Here is a 22,374-nt window from a genome sequence, read left to right on the forward strand (position 1 = left end):
AAAAATATACAGTTTTTATATATCTCTTAAGTAAATAAAATAATCGAAAGTGGTGTAAAGTTAATTTCAAGGGTGGGAAAAAAGGTGTTTACATCCTCCCCAGAAAGTGGTTACTTCTACCCCAGGCATTTTGTGAAAAGAGAAAAATGCACAGTGACACAAATTTTATTTTTATGGAAAGCTCAATTGTTTTCCAGCATCCGCATTACCTTCGATGTATTGCCTATACTCAAAAGTAAAACATGAGCTAAGAAATATTTTCCAAAAAATCACGGTGTCCTTGGAAAATCACCTCAAATTCGCATCTATCGAAAATGGTTACATGTGCCCCAGTCTCCCCTATGTTGTTCAGAAAAGTCTTCCCCAGGGAAAACGTTTAACGGGAGGAAATTTTTTAAATCGAATTGATTTAAAAGATAATTTGATGAAAAATCGTTTGATTTACATAAAGATAAACTACTTTTGGAATTTTACCTATACTACAAAAAAATAGGTCATAGGAGAAACTGGGGCACCACCGAACATGCACAGTAAAAAATTTTTGGCTGCTTTACCATGATTTTTATTGTAAATTTTACATTAAACATGTAATCGTGTGTACTAATACACATTTGTGTAATTTGTACACATTTTGTCTGAAAACTGTGTAATTTGTACACCTTTTATTTGAAAACTGTGTAATTTTACACGAAATATGTAAGAAAATATACAAAACTATGTAACAATTCCCATTTGATTACACGGTTTACAATTACATAAAATTTAAATTACACATTTTCAGATTACACGTTTTGTTGAAATACATAATTTGTGTAACTTTAGAAGAATAATCGTGGTAAAAAATCAAACCAACGATTATCCTTGTAATTTTTTTTTACTGTGCGGGGTAGCTCCGAACAGTAATGATTGGACTACGACGATCATTTCTTCAGTGGACAAGCATACCTATAATATCTATGAATTCATACAGGCCTCGTTCTCTGAAGTCTAATATCTAATTAAAAAATTGGAATGTTCGGTGCTACCCCGTGTTCGGTGGTGCCCCAAATTCCCCTATATAATAATTATTTATTTCAAATCAATTTGTTATCCAAAAATAAGTTTTTGATATTTTCATATATTTCTTCGTTATTTTTCCAAAGCATAACTGTCTACAATTTGTAATTGTTTTGCGTGTTGAGGCTATTTTATAAATAAAACCACTCACTTGGAGGTGAAAAGAAAGGAGAATATTGACCACAGAAATGAGGGTGGAAAAAAGTAGGGAAAGGGTACATGGTATTTTTTACATTTTCTTCCATTCCTCCTATAGGAGTAAATTGTTAGCACATTCACTGTATAAGTCTTAGGCGGAAAGGGCCGACATTTATCCCCAAGGGCTCCCAGAGAAAGGCACCAGTGCTTGTCAATCCGTTGTGATGTGGAACTTTGAATGGTAGATAAGGATGTTTTTGGAGTGAATTATAAATATTTTCAATGCACTTGGTGCGCTTTTGGCCACCTGTCTACATTTGAATGAGTCCCAAAAGTACACATTTTGCTGGACAGATAAATAGAGAGTTAGGGAAATAGTGTTTATAAATAGCATTCTCTTTCGTGAGTCATTAATAAAGTGGGCTTTCCTTGGAAATGAGTGTAAATTGGTCATTGGGAATTTTTTTTCCCAGTTGTTCAATGGGAAGAGAGGGAAAAGTTAATATAAAGGGAATATAAAATTAAATTATGACAGTTTGAATCCGGATATTACTTGAAGGATTCTTATGACTACTTTAAAAATAGGTTTTACCTATACAGTTCTAAATTTAGAATAAAGATAATTTTTAATTTTATAAAATTAAATTACTTGAATGTTTAGAGTCGACAGTTAGGATCGGATGTAAGTCAATGTTTGGAATTTAGGTCTAAAAAACTTTTGCTCTTTATGCTTTTATTGGCCGAAGAATGTCCCAATCAAGGATCGAAACGTCGGTGTCGGCCAATAAAAACATAAATAAGAGCAAGAAAGTTTTTTTTAGACCGAAATTCCAAACATTGACTTACATTAAATTACTTTGAACACCAACTTCTAGCCACCTATCGACATTTAACATTGGCTGAAAACCCCTTGTCGACATCTCTCTCCGTTCTCTCTCCAGAAGTGTTGTTTGTACTCCGGACGGGACGAGATGATACGTCCATGAAAATCAATTTTTGGCACATGTGATTTTCGTGATCTATGAGAGTCAGAAACTTATTCACTGAGATACAATAAGTTTCTTCTATGGCCAATTATAAAAACAAAATAACACGAGAGGATCTGTGCTTCAACAAAATCCAATTTTAAGTTATTTAAGTCGACTTTCGTTCATACGTTAATGACATTGAATCATTCCTATCGATTTTGAAGGGCATGGGTTACAAACAGTGGATTTAATTTAAATAACAAATTGGGGAAAATTTGGATATGTTGTAAAGGGCTTCAAATGTCAGAGATTTGATCTGTAAGTCGATTCAAATCGATTGTAAATATAAAAGTGACATACAGTAGACTCTCTCTCAATCGGGAATATGGGGCGAAATGTCATCCGGTTTAGCGATAGAATTGTGCGTCATAGCCTTTGTAAATTCCACAAAAATCGCTCAATTATAAAGAATCACGATAAAATAGGAAGAACTGCAGACAATTTGAGCGAATTAGCTTCATAATTAAACGTGAAAATTGTCAACAAATTTTGTCGCCCGATTGAAAAAGAGCCGATTGAGTGAGAGTCTACTGTAGTAGTAAATAATGTGAAATCTGCGAATTTGTGGATATCGAGTACTATTATTTTATGAGTTATACAGCTAAACTCAGACCTCCACAAAAATATTCTAAATGAATTTTGATTTAAAAAATCTAATGGCTCCGAAACACCTTTTAGATCAGGAAAATTTCATAAACTCAAAATTCAGATCTCTTTTTTTCTCAACGTTTTGTATATTTCTATCCTACTTAAATTTAGCGCAATCCAATTTGGAGTCCGAAAGAGTTGGGTAGACTTATGCAAATCTTTTGAGAAAGAAAGGGAAGTGAATCTTGATTTTATAAAATTTGACCGATCTAAAACGTGTGCCGGAGCCAAAATGGCTCCGGTGCACCTTTTAGATCTGAGAAATTTCATGAAATCAAAATTCAAATCACTTTCTCACACGTTTTCCATATGTCTATCTCATTCTTTCGCGCACGAAAATAGATTGAACTAAATTTAACCCTCTAACGGGTAAGACCGCCTCCAGGCGGTCTTCACAAAAATCACATTTACAGCGACAATAAAGGTTTTATTTATTTAAAAGTGCTATAGTGTCCTTGGTCTTATAGTTTTATAAACATCTCTTGAAAGTTTGAACTCATTTTGACTCTTCGTTTTGTTGCTATTCCCAGTTTTGTGTGACAGGTCAGAGAAAAAGCAACAAAAAATATTTGTGCAAAAAAACTCATTTCCAATTTCCATAAAAATACCGATTTAAAGTTGTCTGACTAAAATAAACTTATTTTTTATTGAAAGAAATGTCATTCTACTTTGTATATTTTATTTAAAAAATTTGAAAAAACTAAAAATGTGAATTTTAGAAGCAAAAAGAGTTTCAAAAAAAATTTATATTTTCTCACCTAGCGCCTAAACTAAAAGACATAATGAAGAATGGATGGTTTTTTCGACTTTATTGGATCATAATTATCCTAGAAAACATTGTTTTAGAACTTTTTTTCGCATATTAAAGAAAACACCGTTAGAGGGTTAAATTATCTGATGTTTAAATGAAGAAGAACAGTCCGAAAGAGTGGGATAGACATATGTAAAACGTTTAAGAAAGAAAGATGTGTCAATTTCGATTACATGAAATTTTCCTGATCTAAAAGGTGTGCCGTAGCCATAAGATACGAATTTGAGCATCCTACAAATCTAAAAGGCTTTGTCACTCTTTTAATTTTTAGAAATCTAAAAGAACTTATCTATTTTAGATTGGTAGAAGGGGTAGAAGCTATTTAAAGAGTGCTTTTTATATTCAATTTACCGTAGATGCGAGTGACTGTGGCTGTGACCCCTTAATGTTCGTAAGCTTTTCTTTAATTCTACCACCAAAGGATGTTTTTATCGATCCGATCTACTATGTCTGATCGCTGAGGTCCATTCTTACACATTAGAACTAAAGAAAAGTTTACGAACATAAGCTTTTGCAAGACGTTGCAAAAGCTTTGCGAGACATTGTGATAGACCGTCGCCCCCGAGGCAGATCTATGACAAAGTGGTTGAATCAGATTCAGGATCTTGCCTTGAAGCGCCATGGGATTGACCGCGAACATTTTCCTGAAGTGACGGAGGATCGATAGGCGTAGGTTCTGAAAATGAATTAATGGAAAACTGGATATTTTCATTAAAATTCTCTTTAATTCTTCACTTTGGTGCCCCAAAACATCGTTAAAAGTTATTTTATTTAAAATTCATAAACCCGATATCCAACCATCCATGGAGTAACTTCCGCCCAGTCTGGGAAGGAGTCCAAAAATCTTCTAAAATCTTGAGTTATTTGTTCGTCGTGGTAAGTGAAGTGGCCTACTATGCCAATGCTCACTTGCGGGGTGTTTTCAGGCCAATCAGTTGGGGTATCTAGCTCAATCCAAAACGAATAGGGACGATTTGTCTTTCCAGCAGTGCGAGCAATAAAATATCCCGTGCGATCAGGCATTCCAGGGATCCGCCACTGTGGAATGTCAGGGTGAAAGCTCCAGTTAGTTATTTTGAGTCCTTTAGCCGGGGCAATGTAAATAGCCATGCGACTAGGCCCGTCTACTTGGAATGCCAATCTTCCTGCAGGAATTTGGTTGATAATTCGTGTTAGAGTAACACTTGTGTTTAAATGCGGCTCTGAGGCTGGTATCCAATGGGAAAATTGAGCTTGACTTGTCATTGAAGATCTGTATAGTGGAATGCCACAGAAAATTTCTTTAGCACAATCTTCCTCAACTGGTAAGGCTTTTTCCATTTCGGGAACATAACTCTAAAAAGGGTAGTTTTGCAAAGCATTAGAATATTGCTAAAAGAATGACGTCATAGAACCTACTTGTATAAAGGATGGTTGTGAATTGCGATCCATGGGAAGAAGCATGTAGCCAGAATCCGATTTTCGAATGCTATCGTCTCCGAAGGAGTAGAAAACTCTATTTGTATGGAATATCCAATAGCGTTGAGGGGAAGTTTCAGCTCTGTAAGGGAACCCAACAGGGGTTGCAAGTAGAATGATTCCAACAACACTGAAGAGTCCGAAGATACCACCATAAACCCACCATCTGCGTGTGCATAGTCCAATGAGAGGCACAATAAATCCTCCCAGAAAGATAGCTATAAGGCTACAAAAGGCTGCAATAACAAGATCTGGATACTGATCCGGACCAATTCTTGCAGCCATTGGGATAAATGTAGTAAAAGCGACGTTGCAAAGATAGGCAGAGAATATAAAGGGTAACACTAGGCCAATAATGTGGAAATAAATCCAGCCTAGGCGTCGATGATTAACAAGCCGGAAGATTGTACTTAGTCCACTGGAAGCACAATAGAAAATCAAAGCTACTAAGATGATGTACGCTGACCTTATCCTTGCCCCTGTTGTGATAATCAGGAGAACACTCAGCAGTAGGGCGTGAGAATGAAGGAAGAGTTGTACTTCGTGACTCACGGTGAGAGGGTGTTTCTTCTTCAATGTAAAATACAGCATAGGTCCAAGAGCTAGACCTAGATAGAATGGTGAGAAGTAGATGCCGTAGAGAAGCCAAAGTTCCGAATAGTAGCTAAGAGGTCTTCCTGCAGCATCGTAGATAACCATCAATAAGAAGCACAATCCAATTCCCACTACAATCGATACCAAATGTGCTATAAGGACTTTTATTAGCTCCTGCAAGATTATAAAAAAAAACATGTTCTAAATCAAAATTGCAATTACATTTCGAATAGTGAATTATCACCTTGAAAACTTTCTTAAACGGAACTCCTTCACTTTTGGCCATCAAATACATTGAGAAACCGATGATCACAAATTGAAGAATGGCAATAAGAATATTAATGATCATGGCAACAACTTCTGTGTACGAGATCATAAACCAGCCCATAAAGTCAAAGAATATTACGGATCCTGTTCCAAGATCCGCATTTATATCTAATTCAGGAGAATTTGCCATTCCTTTAACCAGAGCCAAAACGTTATCCCCCGTATGTTGATATGTTCCTTCGTGGATTGTTTCGAAACGATCGAACTTTGTGTGATAGACATAACCGTTGTAAGCGTAAGCCATGTCCATGCCTGGAAGGCAAAAAGAGAGCATTAGTTTAATGCCAGACATTTGTAGATTTTCAAAAAGAATTAGAGTAAATTAAGCTAATTCAAAACCTGCTCCAAATGGAAATTTTTCGCTACTCCAAATGGAAACGTCGAAATAAAATGAAATTGTGTGTTCCAGTGCTTTGAAGCATTGTCTATCTATTAAACCAGGAGAATTTCCGGGAACTTTTGAGTATCTGGTTGAAAAAGTACATTTCCTGCAACAATGCATGTTTCAGTAATTTTTGCCACCTTGTAAACACTTTTTCGCCACTGTGTAAGCACTTTTTCGCCACTTGTTTTCAATTGATTTTTAAGAAACAGCAGCTTTCGAAAACCCCAAAAAGTACATGGCACAGTACTTTTCTTATTTAACACCGATATTAGACAATTATTAGAGTATTTCGAATGATTTTCAGCACATTTTTTATTTGCGACAAAAATCAATTAAAAATTACGCCTCTTTCAACTAAATTCCGCGAGGAGCGCCACTTGTAAAATGCTTGGAAAAATGAGTGGCGAAAAGTACTTACACAACCGGAAAAAGTAAGCCCTATTTCACCACATCCGTATTTCTTTATTCTTTTGGAAAACATTATTAAAAAATGATATTCGAACAAAGCTTAGTTAGCAACAGATTGACTTTCAGTGAAAAAATATCGAATACTGTACTGCAAAAACATAAAATAATGCAAGACAATTTGTCTGAGCGTTGACAAGTTTATTAAGAACTCCATATTTTTTTGGTGACTGTTCACCTTGTCGACAATTTCTTTAATTAACTTCCAAATAATCTAGTCGTTGGAGCATCTGATATGGTTTTCTGATTCATTTGGCTAGAGGTCACGAAATAACACTCATTTCGTAGTTCCATAACTCATAATTTTCTTAAAATGTGCTTTTAATTTAGGTGTCGAAAAAGGGCTTACTGGTGAAAAAGTACTGACTCTACCCTATTCTCAAAAATGCTGGGGCAAATAGTACCAGACATTAGGTTTTATGATATTTTGATTCGATTCATTACGGGCTTCCGTAAATTTGAAAAAATACCTAGAGGACATATTTTCAAAGAAAATTTATTCATCTACACCTTATTAAAACACCATTTTCTCTGCGAGAAAAGTGAGAAAACGAGAAAAGCGCTTTTCAAGCTATTTTAGAAAAAAACACACAAAAGACTGCAAATCGTTTGACCAATGCAAACAACAAGCGCCGAGACATGATAATGACGTTTCTTTTCGCCGTGAAACATCAGAAATTGCTTCGCTTTTTTGCTACTTTTTGCTCTATACCTTTTGTTACTTTTTACCCTAAGTGGCCATTTTTAATAAAAGGATTTCTGGAGAAAAGAACCTTTGTGAAATTCTAAAATAGATAGCGGATTCGTATTCAAAGAATCCAAATTATTTAGAAAATATTCACCAGTGCATCAATTTTTGAAAATAAGTAGCTAATAATTGTTATCTTCTGCAAGGAAAATATTTCAAAAATAGGGCTAAAAATTTCGATATTTTTTATTTTCTAAATTCCTTGTTCGAATTCTAAGAAACTTACGACATTGGAGGCTATCTATAGGAAAAAATTTGAGCCGCTATCTTTTTTACCTTGGAAGATATTGAATTTTGAATTTTTCGATTTGTGACTTTTTGCCCTAGTCTCCCCTACTAAATTACTATATTTATATTTTTTCTATATCACAGTTTCATTATTTAGTTAATTTTGCTCCAAATAAAGCGAAAATTCATTCATATTCACAAATTTTTGTTTGTTAATTTTTCAGAAAAATTAACAGTGTACACTCAGTCCCGGCATTAAGTCATTCGGGATTATGCACCTGACGGAATTATGCACATACAATTATGCAAGTTTGCCTACCATTGGGAGTCAATTTATGAAATAATTTTTGAAATACGCCTGAATGTATACCATGGAGCGCCGCGGGAAATTTGAAAACATTTTGCTACTTTTTCAGAATAAAACTTTAATTTCTTTTATTAAGGTAATTTTTTAAAAATATTCTAACTATTTATTGAAGAACTCTGGCCAAAAAGTACTGTTTGTTAATGCATTTCTATTAAATAGTTGAAACTTTTTGTTTGAACTACTTTTACTCCGCGCGAAATTCGTTCTACGACCAATTTATTCAAAAGAAAGCCCCTGCGGGTATGCAAATTTTCTTGATGCTTAATGCCATTTCGCGCGTTTTTTTTCGGTCCCGAAAATGTGCATAATGCCGGAATCTAGTGTACCTTTTCACCATAGGATTTTTCATTGATCTTCCATGTGTTCCAATGAAAAACACAATGGGTGACTGTTGTTTATTCGTTTTGTATAACATTTATGTTATATTCCTGGCTAATTTTAGTTAAATTAAGTGCTAATTTTTATTGTTAACGGTACGTGAAGTTTTCAAATGAAATAATTACTTATTTTGTGAACAAAAAGGATTTTCTGAAGTGTCTGCAGATGCTTCAATAGGAAACCCCGGAAATATATTTTTTTTGGAGAGATTTCTTACTGTTTTAGATGGGAAAGGAGAAAAAACCATGAATAAGAACAAATCCTGCACTCAAGTGCAACTCAACAAGGTTTTGGAAGCCTTTTGTTACAAGGTTTCAGTTACACTGTTTGTCTCCAATTAGAAACTTTCCCTTGTCTCCATTTGGATTAATTTGTTTCCAATGGAAGCATTTTGCACTTGTGTGCTTTTCTTGTATTAAAGAGGTTTTCAAATAATATTTAAAGAATTTTCACTAAACAGTAACATTCTAGAAGAGACAAGGAGCAAATTTATGTAATTCTCTTCAGAATAAATATGAACCTAATGTGCTGAATCTTCTATCAAAGTTAAAGCGTCTGGAAATGGTTTTGAATTAGGACATTTACCCTAACCTTGAATCCCTCCAAAGTCCCTGAAAATGCGAAAATCCGTGTCTGAAGGAACGAAATTATTCTGGAACAATTCCTCGCCCATTGCAGCTCCATAGGGATGCTTTGCATATTTAGCGTAGAGATTAAGTAACCAAGGTGCCCCTGGACCAGCTTGAAATAGAATCTCCCTTCCGCCATTTCCGGTTGAATCCAGATTCACCAAAGCTGTAACATTGTGCCTCCAGGGATGCTGGGTGATAAACCCATGAGCTGCCTTGAGACCAATTTCCTCTGCTCCATTAAAGAGGAATACAATATTATGACGCATTGGAGTCCGGATTTGTACGATTTTTCTCAGTGTTTCCAACATAACAACAACCATAATCCCAGCATCTGAAGCTCCAGGACTTGTGGGCACTGTGTCATAATGTGAGTTAACAAGCAGAGTAGCTGCAGGAGTGGGTCCTGTGCTTGGTTTAACTCTTACAATTACATTTTGAAGCTCGTGGTATAAGGCAACTGAGGAATATGGTAGTCTTCCCAAGAAGAAAGATCCATCGTGATTGCTCACATCAACTTCAATTGTATGAGCCGAGTGGCTGATGGATTGGATGTTTTCGATTTCTCTAAGGAGAAATTCAACAGCAAGGACTTCATTGGCTTCACTTCCAACCACTTTAGGGCCAATATTAACAAATTCTCGAAGCATATTCCGGGCTCTTTCGCCAATAAAGGCATCTGGGTTGTCCTGTTCTTCGGCAATTAACTTTATGTTTGGTAGAGCTTGAAAGGCTACAGTGCCGGTATAGAATAAAAGCATTCCTAGTCCAAGGACAATGATAGACACCCAAAATGGGATGAACATCTCATTAGATGTCTTTGGTCTTTCTACTTGTTCTTCCTCATCAGCCTCAGTATCGCTATCAAAAATCAAAACGATGAGATTTTGTTTTAAAGACAATTAATGTGTATTTTTAAAAATTGAAAAATTCCCATAACAGATAAAATTCTTTTTGAAATTGCTTTCTATTGCCTTTCAAATAACAATATTTGAAGATTAAAGAATTTGCTGAGCAACATTGCAAGATATTGCTCCGCAGATAGTGAATTCTTATCAAGGTAGCTTACTCTACGACCAGTATCAGTGCAATATTTTTTTGTTATTTATGATACTGACCTTTAAACAAGATATATTCGATTTGGGTTTACAAAATTACCCAATAAAACTACCGATTCATCAGTAAAAGTGTAGTTTAGGTCAATAATTTATGCAAAATGGATAATACTTTTTGCAAAGAAAACAATTTTTGTTAGTAAAAATTATAATTTATATCCATAAATTGTTTATAGGGTAAGTGTGCCAAATTCCGGCCAGCTTGCAATTTCGGCCACATTTTTTGGTCCTCGAATTTCCATGAACTTTTAGATTTTACGTACTCTAGAGATTATACAATGCAAAAGAATAACAAAAAATGTAGCTTCGACAAACGAGATGACGTGAAAAAAGCATTGAAAGAATTCCTGAAGGGCAAGGAACTATGAGAATGAAGGTGGCCGAAATAGGGCACCAGAGCTATGTCTATATTTTTATTCATTTTAAAATGTATTAAGAATGATTTTAGAGTAAATAAAGACGGTAAACTCTTTACAAGGTTCAAAGCAACACACTTACAAAAGAAAAAATAAAAAAATCAATTTGTATTAAAAATATTACATTTAAAACTTGAGACTTTGGTGCTTGCATGCAACTATGCCGAAATTTGGCACACTTACCCTAAATTGATTAATAAATATTAAAACCAACATTTAATACAATTACTAAAATTGATGTATATACACATTCTTCGTACTAAACATATATTTTTTTAATATTCGATTAACAAATGAATTTTGGGATTTTAGATATTAATACAGATCATTATGGGATTTTCAGACTTAAGGTTAAACCACGGATTTTGTAATGCCAGAAGATCAGAAGTTAAGGAATTAAATTAGATGTGCTAATGAAGTTAAGATTAGTATTTTTTTAGGACTGGATTTTGCGCGTTTTAGAAAAGGCATAGTTTAGTTTTCAAAATATTCGAAATCGAATTTTCGAATTTTCGAATCTGACCTTCGATTAAATTGGAGGAAATTGTGGAATCAAAATGTTGTAGTATTCCGCTAGAGCTTTCTAAAACACCAAAATTTTTCAAATTCTGATAATTAGAACCGGAAATATGGCCATTTGAAAATTGAATATTTGACCTCTTATACCTCGGGTCAGGGGAGCCGGACGTGCTTAATTTTTGTTTAATTGAAAGGTTTTAGGCCCAGCTATAACATACTAAATTTTGAGATCGGTCGATGTCATAGGGGTTGGGTTATTGAAAAAAAAATTTGGGGGTATTTCAAATTCAAAATGACGGAAGGGTGAGTGGGCGTTGGACCTGACATCACCTACTTCTAGTCGCCCAACGACATTTAACCTTTGCCTAAAACCGTTTGTCGATATCTCTCTCCATTCTCTCTCCAGAAGTGCTTATATGACGGACGGACGGGACGTCCACGAAATTCAAGTAATGCGTCTGCCGCCGACTTACCATCACCGATCTCATCAGGTAAACGGCAGAAACCCTGAATCACCTACTCTCTAGCAAAAGGTTTTTTTTTATATGAAGCTGTTTGAAGCCAATTCGTAAATTGCTTCCAAACTCAGCTTATACTTCGAGTTCCGAAAAACCTTTTAGATGGAAATATAGAATATTTATCCCTCTTTACAAGGCACAGAGTCCTGTGTATTAGGCACACCTCAATTGTGACATATATCGTGTAACGGTCACGAGTGCAGAAAAATTTCCATACGAATCTGTATGTGAATGTGAGAAAGTGGCTTCAACTTTGAAGGCCACTTGTCAGGGAGTAGTGAATCACAGATCGTATAATGCCAAGATTTATACAGATTTACAATTCTATGAATTACAATTTCAATCAGTTAAGAAGGCTGTCGTTCGATAGTCATGATCTATCAGTGTCAAAATGTGTAGATACAAAGTTTGGGCCAGATCTGACAAGGTCGGATTTCACTTGGGACCACAAAGGCTGAGAATGTAAAGAATTTCATCTAAAAGCGCGTAAAAAAGAAGCAAAAAACAATCGGGCCGTATATAAAATTTTAGTCTATAAAAAAAATCGCAAAATTGAATAAACATGTGAGAAAGAAAGGGATGCGAATTTCAACTTCATGAAATTTTCCTGATCTAAAAGGTGTGGATGAGCCTTAACGCTTTGTATATTTCTGTCCTACTTTTCCGTACTCGTCTTCTTCTTCTTTTGAACATCGTACCAATTTAAATTTAGTTCAGTCCAATTTTGAGACCAAAAGATTGGGACAGACTTATGCAAAGCTTTTGATAGAGAAAGGGACGTGAATTTTGATTTCTTGAAAAGGGAGCCGATTCAAATTCACATCCCTTTCTCAAACAATTTGTATATATTTATCCCAGTCTTTCGGACTCTTCTTCTTCTTTTGAACTTCACACCAACTTAAATTTAGTTCAATAAAATTTTGAGTGCGAAAGAATGAAACATCCATATGCAAATTATTTGAGAAAGAAAGGGATGGGAATTTCAATCACATGAAATTTAATCGATCTAAAAGGTGTGCCCGAGCCATAAATACCTAAATTGAATGCAACTAAAATTAGATTATTGCTAAACAAATTTAATTTTTACTACTCGTTTGTATCCGTTTCAGTGCAAAATTAAATTTACATCTGAGTTTAATAATTTATGCAGTTTTGGATTGTGGTTTATTGGTCATTCCAAATGTATTCTTGGATATCACGACTAATTATTCGTTTTCTAATGAAATGTAAATTTTTTTAGCCTTATCAAATATTAAAGAATTGTGAAGATAGTTTGCGTTTATTGCAAAATTTATATGTTTGTATACCACTTGTCCCTCCCTGCTATTTTTAGTCGCTAATAGCTCAAGATTAGCTGCAATAATTTAAATTACAATACAAAGTTTATAAAATGAGTTATACTTTATAATGACATACAGGAAAAGATTATTATTAAATTGACAAAACTTTCCCAATACCGCAATGATCGTAAAATGTTATAAACATGAATCCCAATATGTTTTTTGTTGTTGTTTGAAACCCTAAACACGAAGAAATGGGAAGAAAATGATCATTTACCAGTGCGAGTATGGATTACTGGATGTCCATCGCCTCCGCAACTCTCTTCTCTCAGAACTATCCCTGGAAATTGTTGGTGAAAGCATGTGAAAAATCCCTGAGAGATGACCAAAATCTCTCTCAGAGTAGGGACAAGAGGACATACAATAGAAGCCAATGAAATGCAAATTGATGAAAAATTACCTGAGTTTTGGATAAATGTTTTGAGAAGACTCGGGATTGTCCTCAGGTGGTTTCTGCTGAGGATCTTCCATGGTGATCAGGTTGATTTGCACTGTATACTGGTCCAATACCGTGAACCTCAATTACCCACAAAAATACTTAAAGATTAGATAAAAAGACTTATCAGACTTTTCGGTGGTTGTTAGAGAGAGACTAGAGGCGATTGAGATTTAGATCTGTGAGAGACGCCGGCTTTGGCGTTTTATCTGACATTCCTCTTCATACGCTCATCCCATATTACCAGGCTTTTTGTCTGCATATCTTTAGGCTTTGCCATTTTCCCGCCAAGATCAGTGATCAAATACCAGGAACAGGAATTTAACATGTGAAAAAAATATTTCATTCTCTGCATTTATTTTTTTTTGCCAAAAAAATCTTTGGAATGGGAGTATCCTAGATTGAAAACTATCGATCTCTTGTGTTTGTTAGAAAAATACCCATTGTACAAGAAAAAATATACTCTGGTTTAGAGAATTTAGAATTTTGGAAGTATTCGTTTATTAATATTAATTCGCATCGCAGCTAGAAAGGCTCATTTGCAGAGGAACTTATTATAATTTTCAATAATTTTGAATTAATGAGATATCCGTAATAGTGACAAGGATTTATCAGTCGTAAGGATAAGTTTATAATAAGACATGTCTTATTAATTCAGTAGGATAATTTTTTGTCACAGGATTCTTCTTATGATACTACTAAAACCTTAAATTTACAGAAATTGAATTTAAGTTGCTATTTTAATTATTAAAAGAGATAAAATTTGTTCAAATTTAAATTTAGATTCAAATATAAAGACTACTCACTGTCGCCTGAATTGTCGATCTTTCGGGGCATATCCCACGTTGTCTAGTGGTTAGGATACCTGGCTCTCACCCAGGAGGCCCGGGTTCGATTCCCGGCGTGGGAATATATTTTTTTTAAATGATTGTGAATCCTTAAGCTTTCCTTTTTACAGGATGATCTTAAAAGGTTAGCCACGATCACTGGTGCAGATGATTTTTTGACAAAGGTCTTGGGATCTAAAGACAATTTAGATCCCAAGACAATGCGAAGGTATAAGGTCTGGTTACATTAATCATTATACCTCTATTACTGTGTTATCACACTTGCACATTAAAATTTTAATATGATTCACATTAATTGTCGCTGATGAGAGTCCAAATGTGTAATTTGTGTGTTTGAATCATTTTATATTTAAAATTTGATCTATTTGTTGATAAAAAGGTAGACTTGGCCCGCAAAATTTGATATAAATTGATTTATAGCATTAATGCGAAAAATAATGCGATTTTCTCTTTCATTTTTTAATGTGAAAAATATTTATACTTTAGGTAAATTTATACTTATTTTTGCAGGCCAAGTCCACTTCATTATCAATAAATAGAAAACCCCCAAATATTAAGTGACTCAAAGACACAAATAACATATTTGGACGCTCACAAGCGACAATTAATGTGAATCACATTAAAATTTTAATGTGTAAGTGTGATAACGCCGTTACAGACAAAATAAATTGAAAAACAAGCAATAAGATATATTTATTAGGGGTATCTTTTTTATTAAGTATTCGGACTTATTAAAGCTCGAGCACTCCGCAATGTTTCATCGCCCACATAAAGTCAGTTATCAAGCCCAATAAGATTTATTGCTGATAGCAGGAATATCTAATCACCAGAAGTTATCTGATACAATGCAATCTAAAGCTCAAAATTCATAGTGATCGTAGGACATGATCCAAGATTGGACAGTAGTCCAGGGAGGGAATTCCGCGATTTTCTGTCTGAATTCATTTGTCTTCTGTTCGTGGTACCAAATATAGTGTCCACTGACTGATATATCTAAGACCTTTCCATTGGTCACATTCTCCACTTTTACCCAAAATTCTGTCGAGTCTCTTGGTTCGGGTACTCCCAATTTAAAATTGGTGTAAGTGATAGAGTACACTCTCCTGCTATTCCATGATCTATTTGGACGACTTGGTACTGCTTCCTCAAAACTCCAATCTGTGATGATAGACCCAGATTCCGGAGAGATCAATAAGTTCATTCTATCTGGTCCTCGAAGCTCAAAGTGTAAAATCTCAAAACCAGTATTGAATACCTGCCGCTGTGTCAATCTGAGCAATACTTCTGTGTCTGGAATAGTTGATTTTACAACAGATGGATACCAGAAACTGAAAAAAAACATAATCAGTTATTACAAAAATGCGTTAAAATTTTTGATTAACATTAATTTACCTAGAAGACACTCCGAAAGGGAATCCACAAAGGAATTCCATACCGCAATTCTCAATGATATTTTGACCCTCACCAAAATTTTCCTGGATTACCGATCTACCATGGGAATCCACGGTAGATATAAAAAATCCTGAATCTGAATGCCTAAGATCTCCAGACAGCGAATGAAATTGTCGATTCATATGCTAAAAGAAAAAAATTGTTTAGTACCAAGGATCTGGGAACAACTCTCATGATGATTCTACTCACGTAAATACTGAATCTCTGAGGTGTTTTAGCATCACGGAAGGGAAATCCCTGTGGGGTGACCATGATAATAATTCCAACAATCCATAGTACAGCAAAAAGGAGAGCTGTGATGCGTGGACTGCGACAGATGGTAACCAAGGGGACAAGTAAACTTCCCAAAAGAGCAGCAGACAATATACTGAAGGCTGCTATTAGAAGTTCAGGATTCCCTAAAGCTCCACTTCTTCCCTGCATTGGGATGAATGTTGTGAACTGAGCAATGGTGTTTGTAGAGAACCACATAAAGGGAATTATCTGACAAAGCAAATGTACAAACATCCATGTATGAGGTCTGGCTTGGAGTTTTAGTGCCACATTGAACAGGAGACTGACATTGTAGAAAAATACTGGGATCATGATCAGGAAGCTGGAACGAATACTCATGCCTGTCAGTGTTGATAGCAGTACAATGTAGAAGAGATGCTGAACATGAAGGAATAACTGGGCATTCTGTGATATGGTCAGAGGATTTCCACGGCGGAATCCAACAAAAAATGCCGGTCCAATAGCAAGTCCCAAGAAGAATGGGCAAAAATAGAGAAAGAACAGTAAGTAGGAGGAAGTGAACCATGACAGAGACCTTCCAGCTGCATGGTATACTATAGCGCCCAACATTACTAAACCAGCCCCTACAGCTAGGGATAGCATCTGAATGATCATTGTAAAGCCCAATTCCCTTGCAAAGACCAACATAGGGATCTGACCATATTTAACGAAGAAGACACAAGAGACAATCAGCAAAAGAACTCCGATTGTGGCTAGAACAGCATTGATGATAGCTCCTGCATTTTCACTATAGTATATCAAAGCTATGTTAAAGAAGTCGTAGAAAATCACATGACCATCTTCATAATTCCGTGGATCTCTAAGTTCTTCACTGGAAGCCAGGGATTCAACTAAAGGAAGTACGTTATCACCAGCATTTTGGAGACTTTCTCCTGGAAAGTTTTCTTCCGTATCGTATTGAGTGTGATATAAGTAGCCATTGTATGTGAAAGCAAGATCCATTCCGGGAATACGCCCATAATCCCTGAAGATGCGGTAATCGGTATCCGAAGGGATTAACTCAGCCTGAAACATTTCTTCAGCCATTGTGGAAGCATAGGGCCTAGGTACTGCTTTCCTGTAATGCTAAAAAGATACATTTAATTATTTAAATAGAAGAGAATGGATCACTTTCAGGTATTCAATGGCTACAGGAGATATAAAATTTTCAGATTATTAATTAATACCTAATACAGCACTGAGAGAAATCCGAAAAAGTTAAAATAACATTCCGGAAATGTTAATTTTACCCTGCATTATTGATCCGAAATCGGTGTTAATATTATGCTTTTTAGGTGTATTAGGAGTTAAAGTTGCCCTTTTTCATGTTAATTTTACACTTAAAATGGTGTAAAATCAACATTAAAAAATGTTGATATATTTTTACACTTAAAAACTGTTGAATTTCTGAGGAAAAAATGTTAATCGCACCCCCTTTTTTTTCTCAGTGGGAAATAGGCTGTATATTTTCAAACAACCTCTTTTAAATAAAGTTCATAACTGTTTTATAGATAAGTATCAAAAAAACTTCAACTGACTACCAGTGTTGCACCTTTCCTTAATTAATCTTTAGTTATCTTTATGAACACTTCATAAATTTTATAGGTTACTAATTTTAAGTTTCCTTTTAAAAGTAAATTTTTGAATTAACAGGAACCAGGAATGACAATTATTTATGAGAAACATTTTTTCAAAATTAATAAATCTAATTCCTGGATTTAAAAATTATTAAAGAATTTCTATTACTAATTTTAAACTACACAGAAAAAAAGATATTTCTTGCTCGTAAATATTTGTGAGTACCTATTGGGGATTTATGAAATATTCGTAAATAGTATAACCTACTAAAATGTTCGTAAAATGTTTGTATTTTTTCACAAACATTATTTGTAAAATAATCATTTTACGAACATTTTTTGTTCTTTTACAAGCATTTGCTCGTAAATTTTCGTAAACACACAAGAAAATGTTTGTAAAATTTTGTCATTTTTTCATAAAGTTTTGTCAGACACAATAAAATGTACGAACAAATTATTGTAAATGAACAAAAAATACTTATCAAATGAGCATGTTACGAGCAATTTTTGTGAAGAAATACAAATTTTTACGAACTTTTATGTGGGTTAGACAGTTAACGAGCATCATTGTATGTCCCCATAGTGGGAAATCCCAAACATTTACGAACAACTTTACAAAATATTCTTTTCCGTGTATTATAATTTGACGCTATTAAAGGTATTACTGAGTAAATTTCTCATGTTAATCATCAAAATTATTTGTATAATTCTCATATTCAATTAATTTAGTTCAATCTAATATCAATCTAGTTCAAACCTAATAATTCAATTAATTTAGTTTAATCTAATATTTGTCTGACAGGAAGTTATTTACAATAATTTTTTATAAGAAATATTGTAAGCCAATCGCTGCACAATAGCATTCGTATTCGTAAAAATCAAGAAATAGATTACGTAGGAGAGACTGGGGCAAAAAGTCACAAATCGAAAATTTCAAAATTCAATATATTCCAAGCTAAAAAAAGATAGCTGCTTAATTTTTTTCCATAGATTTTCTTCAGTGTTGTAAGTTTCTTAGAATCCGAAAAACGAATTTATAGAAAATAAAAAAAAAACATCGAAATTTTTAGCCCTATTTTTGAAATATTTTCCTTGTAGAAGATATCAATTATTACCCACTTATTTTTCAAAATTGATGATTAAAAAAAAATTCCGTTTTAGAATTTTAAAAAGATTGTTTTCTTCAGAAATCCTTTTAAAAACGACCACTTGGGGTAAAAAGTAACTAAAATAGCTTGAAAAGTTCTTTTCTCGTTTAGATAGAGAAAACGGTGTTTTACAAAGGTGTAGAAGAATAAATTTCCTATGAAGATATGTCATTTAGGTTTTTTTTTTAAATTACGGAAGCCCGGAATAAAGCTAATCAAAATTTGATAATACCCCATGCCTGGTACTATTTGCCCCAGCATTTTTGAGAATGATCAGAAAATTACTTTTAAGAAAATGGCTTTATAAATAAACTCTATAAAGTTGTTGAGCGGGAAATTTCCTATAAAACTGCGCTAATTAGAAATTTCACGAAAAGCCACCCGAAGCTTGTAAAAAAATAAAATATACGTTTTGTTACTTTTTGCCCCAGTCTCCCATATAGATATTTAAAATATTTTAATTAATTTTGGATTCCTAAAATGAATTGAGAAGTGGTGCACGTAATATTTGACAAGTTTCACGCTTAGAAATTAAACTCTGCTTCCATTCGTATACGAGTTTGATTTTTTTCTGTCCAAATTTAATTTATTGCTGCTTATTTGTAAAGATATTTTATAAGTACTCCCACCAGTTAGAAAAAATGAATAGTTTATAGAAATTCAGTTTCTAAAACCGATTAAAATTCAAAAACGTTTTAAATATACTTTTCCTTAATTTTTTTGCATTTATATTTTTCAATTATTTATTTATTTATGTTTTAGATTCGTGTACAGAAAAACAGTAATAATTAGGAGTTTGGAAAAGAGTCTTCGCTTATACAGCGTTAAAAAAATCATTTAACAAATAATTAGTGAAAATATTTTTTTTTAATTAAATAACTGTCGTAATTTATGAAGTCTAAATTCAGGAAAAAGTGTTGATTTTATATACTGTCCTCAACATACCTATAATCTAACCATAACAAATTAATTCGTTATGACTGTAATCATAATACAATCTTATCATTTGAATTGGCTTTTTCGTGGCTGTTGATTTCGATAAGAATTTTTTTTTTGATAAAATTCAGTTCAATCCTGAGTCAGTGTATTTGTCCAATTCTTTCTTAATGACGTCGAAAGTAAACTCATGGAATTTTGTTTCGCAAACAATTTCTACATTATTTTTGTTTTATCTCTTTTAGTGATCATTTTATTTTTTCTGCTCGAACTCTACGGAGAGAGCAGTTATAATCCCTCGATCCCCCCAAATTTCCACCTTCCACTCCCCGGAGACCACTTTTCTCAACAAATCTTCACGTTTCAGACGATTTCTGAGAAATGTCGTCACGCTGTTTGTCCGTCTGTCCGTCTGCCCGTCAGGCTGTCGTCAGCTCTAGAGGCCAAACGGTAAGAGATAGCGACTTGGGACCTTCGGGGGACCCCCCATAAGTCAACCCAAGGATCGTTAACATGCCCCTCATTTCCCCCCACCCCTCCCCTTCCCCTCCAAAACTATTTTTTTGGATTGCTCGAAAACGCGTCGTGCGATTTATTTTTCGTTTTTGGATATGTTTTAGAGATTACTCAGGCGAACATTTCGTCCATATACAAAAATACCGTTGAATCATTCCTAATAACGGTTTTTCAAGGTCGAAGGTTAAAAAGACACTAGAGTGCGCATTTATCAAGCAAATGGGGTCATGTTTGGGGTCGTTGGAAAGGTCTTGGAATTTCCGACAAAACTAAACCCATTCCAATCGGTTTTGGACCGGTAATGCACCGGTTCATAACCGATAACTAATTTTTATGAGAAAATTAATTTTATTATTTTTAAAACTGTTTCGGGCTATCTTTTGAGTATCGGTTCAAATCGGTTAAGAACCGGTAAGCGGTAAATGATGCGAAAGTACTTTTGCGTTAAAGCATCTAAGTCACAAGTTCGAGCATTTCGCAAAGCCTGGGACGCTTTGCCACCCCTTTTTTTTAAACACAGAGAGATAATGTTAAAATTTTTATGATAAAGAGATAATATTAAAATCAAGACTTACATTCATAAGCCATGGATGCCTCGGACCAGCTTGAAAAACAACTTCACGACCTCCATTTCCAGCTGCTTCCAGATTCAGAACAGCTCTCACGGACGGTGCCCAAGAATGCTTCGTGATAAAAGCGTGAGCACCCTGGAGAGCATTTTCCTCAAATCCATTGAAAAGGAAGATTACAGAGTGCTCAAGCTGGGTGGGTGATTTCGCCAATTGGGCTAGGACCTCCAACATCACGGAACACATAGAACCATCATCTCCTCCACCCTCACTTGTGGCTACCGTGTCGAAGTGGGCATTTAAAAGAAGGGCATTAGGAGGTGTTTGCAGGCTAGGGCGAAGTCTGGCCACAACATTTTTAACTCCATAGTAAACTGCTAATAAAGTGCTTGAGCTGTATGCAAGATTCAAACTACCGTCGGATATTTGAACGTCTATATCGAGACTACGTCCATGGGCTTCGGCTATGATCTTGATCTCATTGAGCCAGTTCACTAGTAGATTCACAGTTTCAATTTCATTTACCCTACTTCCTCCCAGTCTAGGGCCTAGACTTGTTAGGTTTCTCAGGTAGTCCTTTGCTCGAACTCCACTGAATTTTTGCTCGTTAGTAGGGGGTTCTTCAAGGGGTAGGCTTTTAAAATTGAGGACGCAAAGACAGTAGAGAGATACACAGATCACCAGCAGCACCACTGACCACAGGGATGAAACACTCCCTTTTCCAGGATTTTTCTCAAAGGCCCATACTTTTTTCACTTTGTCCGGAGCCTTCATTGTTCTACTTGTAACTGGTCACTGTCTAATCTGTATCATACCTTTAGACAAGGTATCTCTGCCTATTAAAAGCGATGAGAGCCGATGGGGCTATTGGCAATAACTTTTGCTACTGGTAAAGGGTTTAAATAAAACTAAAAATTTCACCATTTTATTTGATAAATTTATTAAAAACATTTGAATGAGAGAAGAATTCAGTTTTAGGACTGATTCCCAGTTTTTTCTCCAGCTAGGAGAAAGCGCGCTACCTTTGGACGACTCAAGCTTCGAACAACGTATTTTTTCAATATGTTTTTAATGAATTTTACCAATTATTATTACATTTACATAGTTAGTTCAATGCCTGAAATTTCCTGAAAAGAGAAATGGGTAAAATCCATTAGAACACTTGGAAAACAATTGATTTGTCCGAAGCTTAAGTCGTTCGAAGTTAGCGCGCTTTGCTCTATGTTGCATGTGCCATGTGAAATAAACCGGCCTAGGATAAAATGGGGTAATTTGGATCATTTCTTTTCATCATTGTTTCAGATGGACAAGAGAAAAAAAACACGAAAAAAGTGCATTTGAGTGTAGGACTTGTACTACTTTGCGGTTTTTTATTCTCTTCACTGAGAGAAATCCGAAAAAGTTAAAATAACATTCCGGAAATGTTAATTTTACCCTGCAGTATTGATCCA

General features: G+C 34.7%; 2 protein-coding genes and 1 non-coding gene across 4 annotated transcripts; 1 reads left to right on the top strand and 2 right to left on the bottom strand.

Moving 5' to 3' along the window:
* Window positions 1–4,386: 4,386 nt before the first annotated feature.
* On the bottom strand, window positions 4,387–13,818 carry LOC129801470 (endoplasmic reticulum metallopeptidase 1-like). 2 transcript variants are annotated; one of them, XM_055846564.1, is made up of 6 exons: window positions 13,569–13,818; window positions 13,386–13,448; window positions 9,223–10,121; window positions 5,978–6,312; window positions 5,080–5,907; window positions 4,387–5,016 (listed from the first exon to the last, which is right to left on the bottom strand). In XM_055846564.1, the coding sequence occupies exons 1-6, from the start codon at window positions 13,637–13,639 to the stop codon at window positions 4,453–4,455; spliced, it is 2,760 nt and encodes a 919-aa protein (XP_055702539.1). In that variant the 5' UTR covers window positions 13,640–13,818; the 3' UTR covers window positions 4,387–4,452. The 2 variants fall into 2 exon arrangements, with proteins under 2 accessions (XP_055702539.1, XP_055702540.1); XM_055846565.1 differs by lacking the exon at window positions 13,386–13,448 and having other exon boundaries at window positions 13,569–13,811.
* Window positions 13,819–14,442: 624 nt separating this feature from the next.
* Trnae-cuc (transfer RNA glutamic acid (anticodon CUC)) lies at window positions 14,443–14,514 on the top strand. The gene has a single exon. It is a non-coding gene; the product is annotated as a tRNA-Glu (tRNA).
* A 719-nt stretch (window positions 14,515–15,233) lies between these two features.
* Window positions 15,234–21,724, bottom strand: LOC129801474 (endoplasmic reticulum metallopeptidase 1-like). Its single transcript, XM_055846573.1, has 4 exons — window positions 20,930–21,724; window positions 16,094–17,263; window positions 15,845–16,029; window positions 15,234–15,780 (listed from the first exon to the last, which is right to left on the bottom strand). The coding sequence occupies exons 1-4, from the start codon at window positions 21,695–21,697 to the stop codon at window positions 15,312–15,314; spliced, it is 2,592 nt and encodes an 863-aa protein (XP_055702548.1). The 5' UTR covers window positions 21,698–21,724; the 3' UTR covers window positions 15,234–15,311.
* Window positions 21,725–22,374: the final 650 nt, after the last annotated feature.

Source organism: Phlebotomus papatasi, chromosome 2 (genome assembly GCF_024763615.1).
Source record: "Phlebotomus papatasi isolate M1 chromosome 2, Ppap_2.1, whole genome shotgun sequence".
NCBI lineage: Eukaryota > Metazoa > Arthropoda > Insecta > Diptera > Psychodidae > Phlebotomus > Phlebotomus papatasi.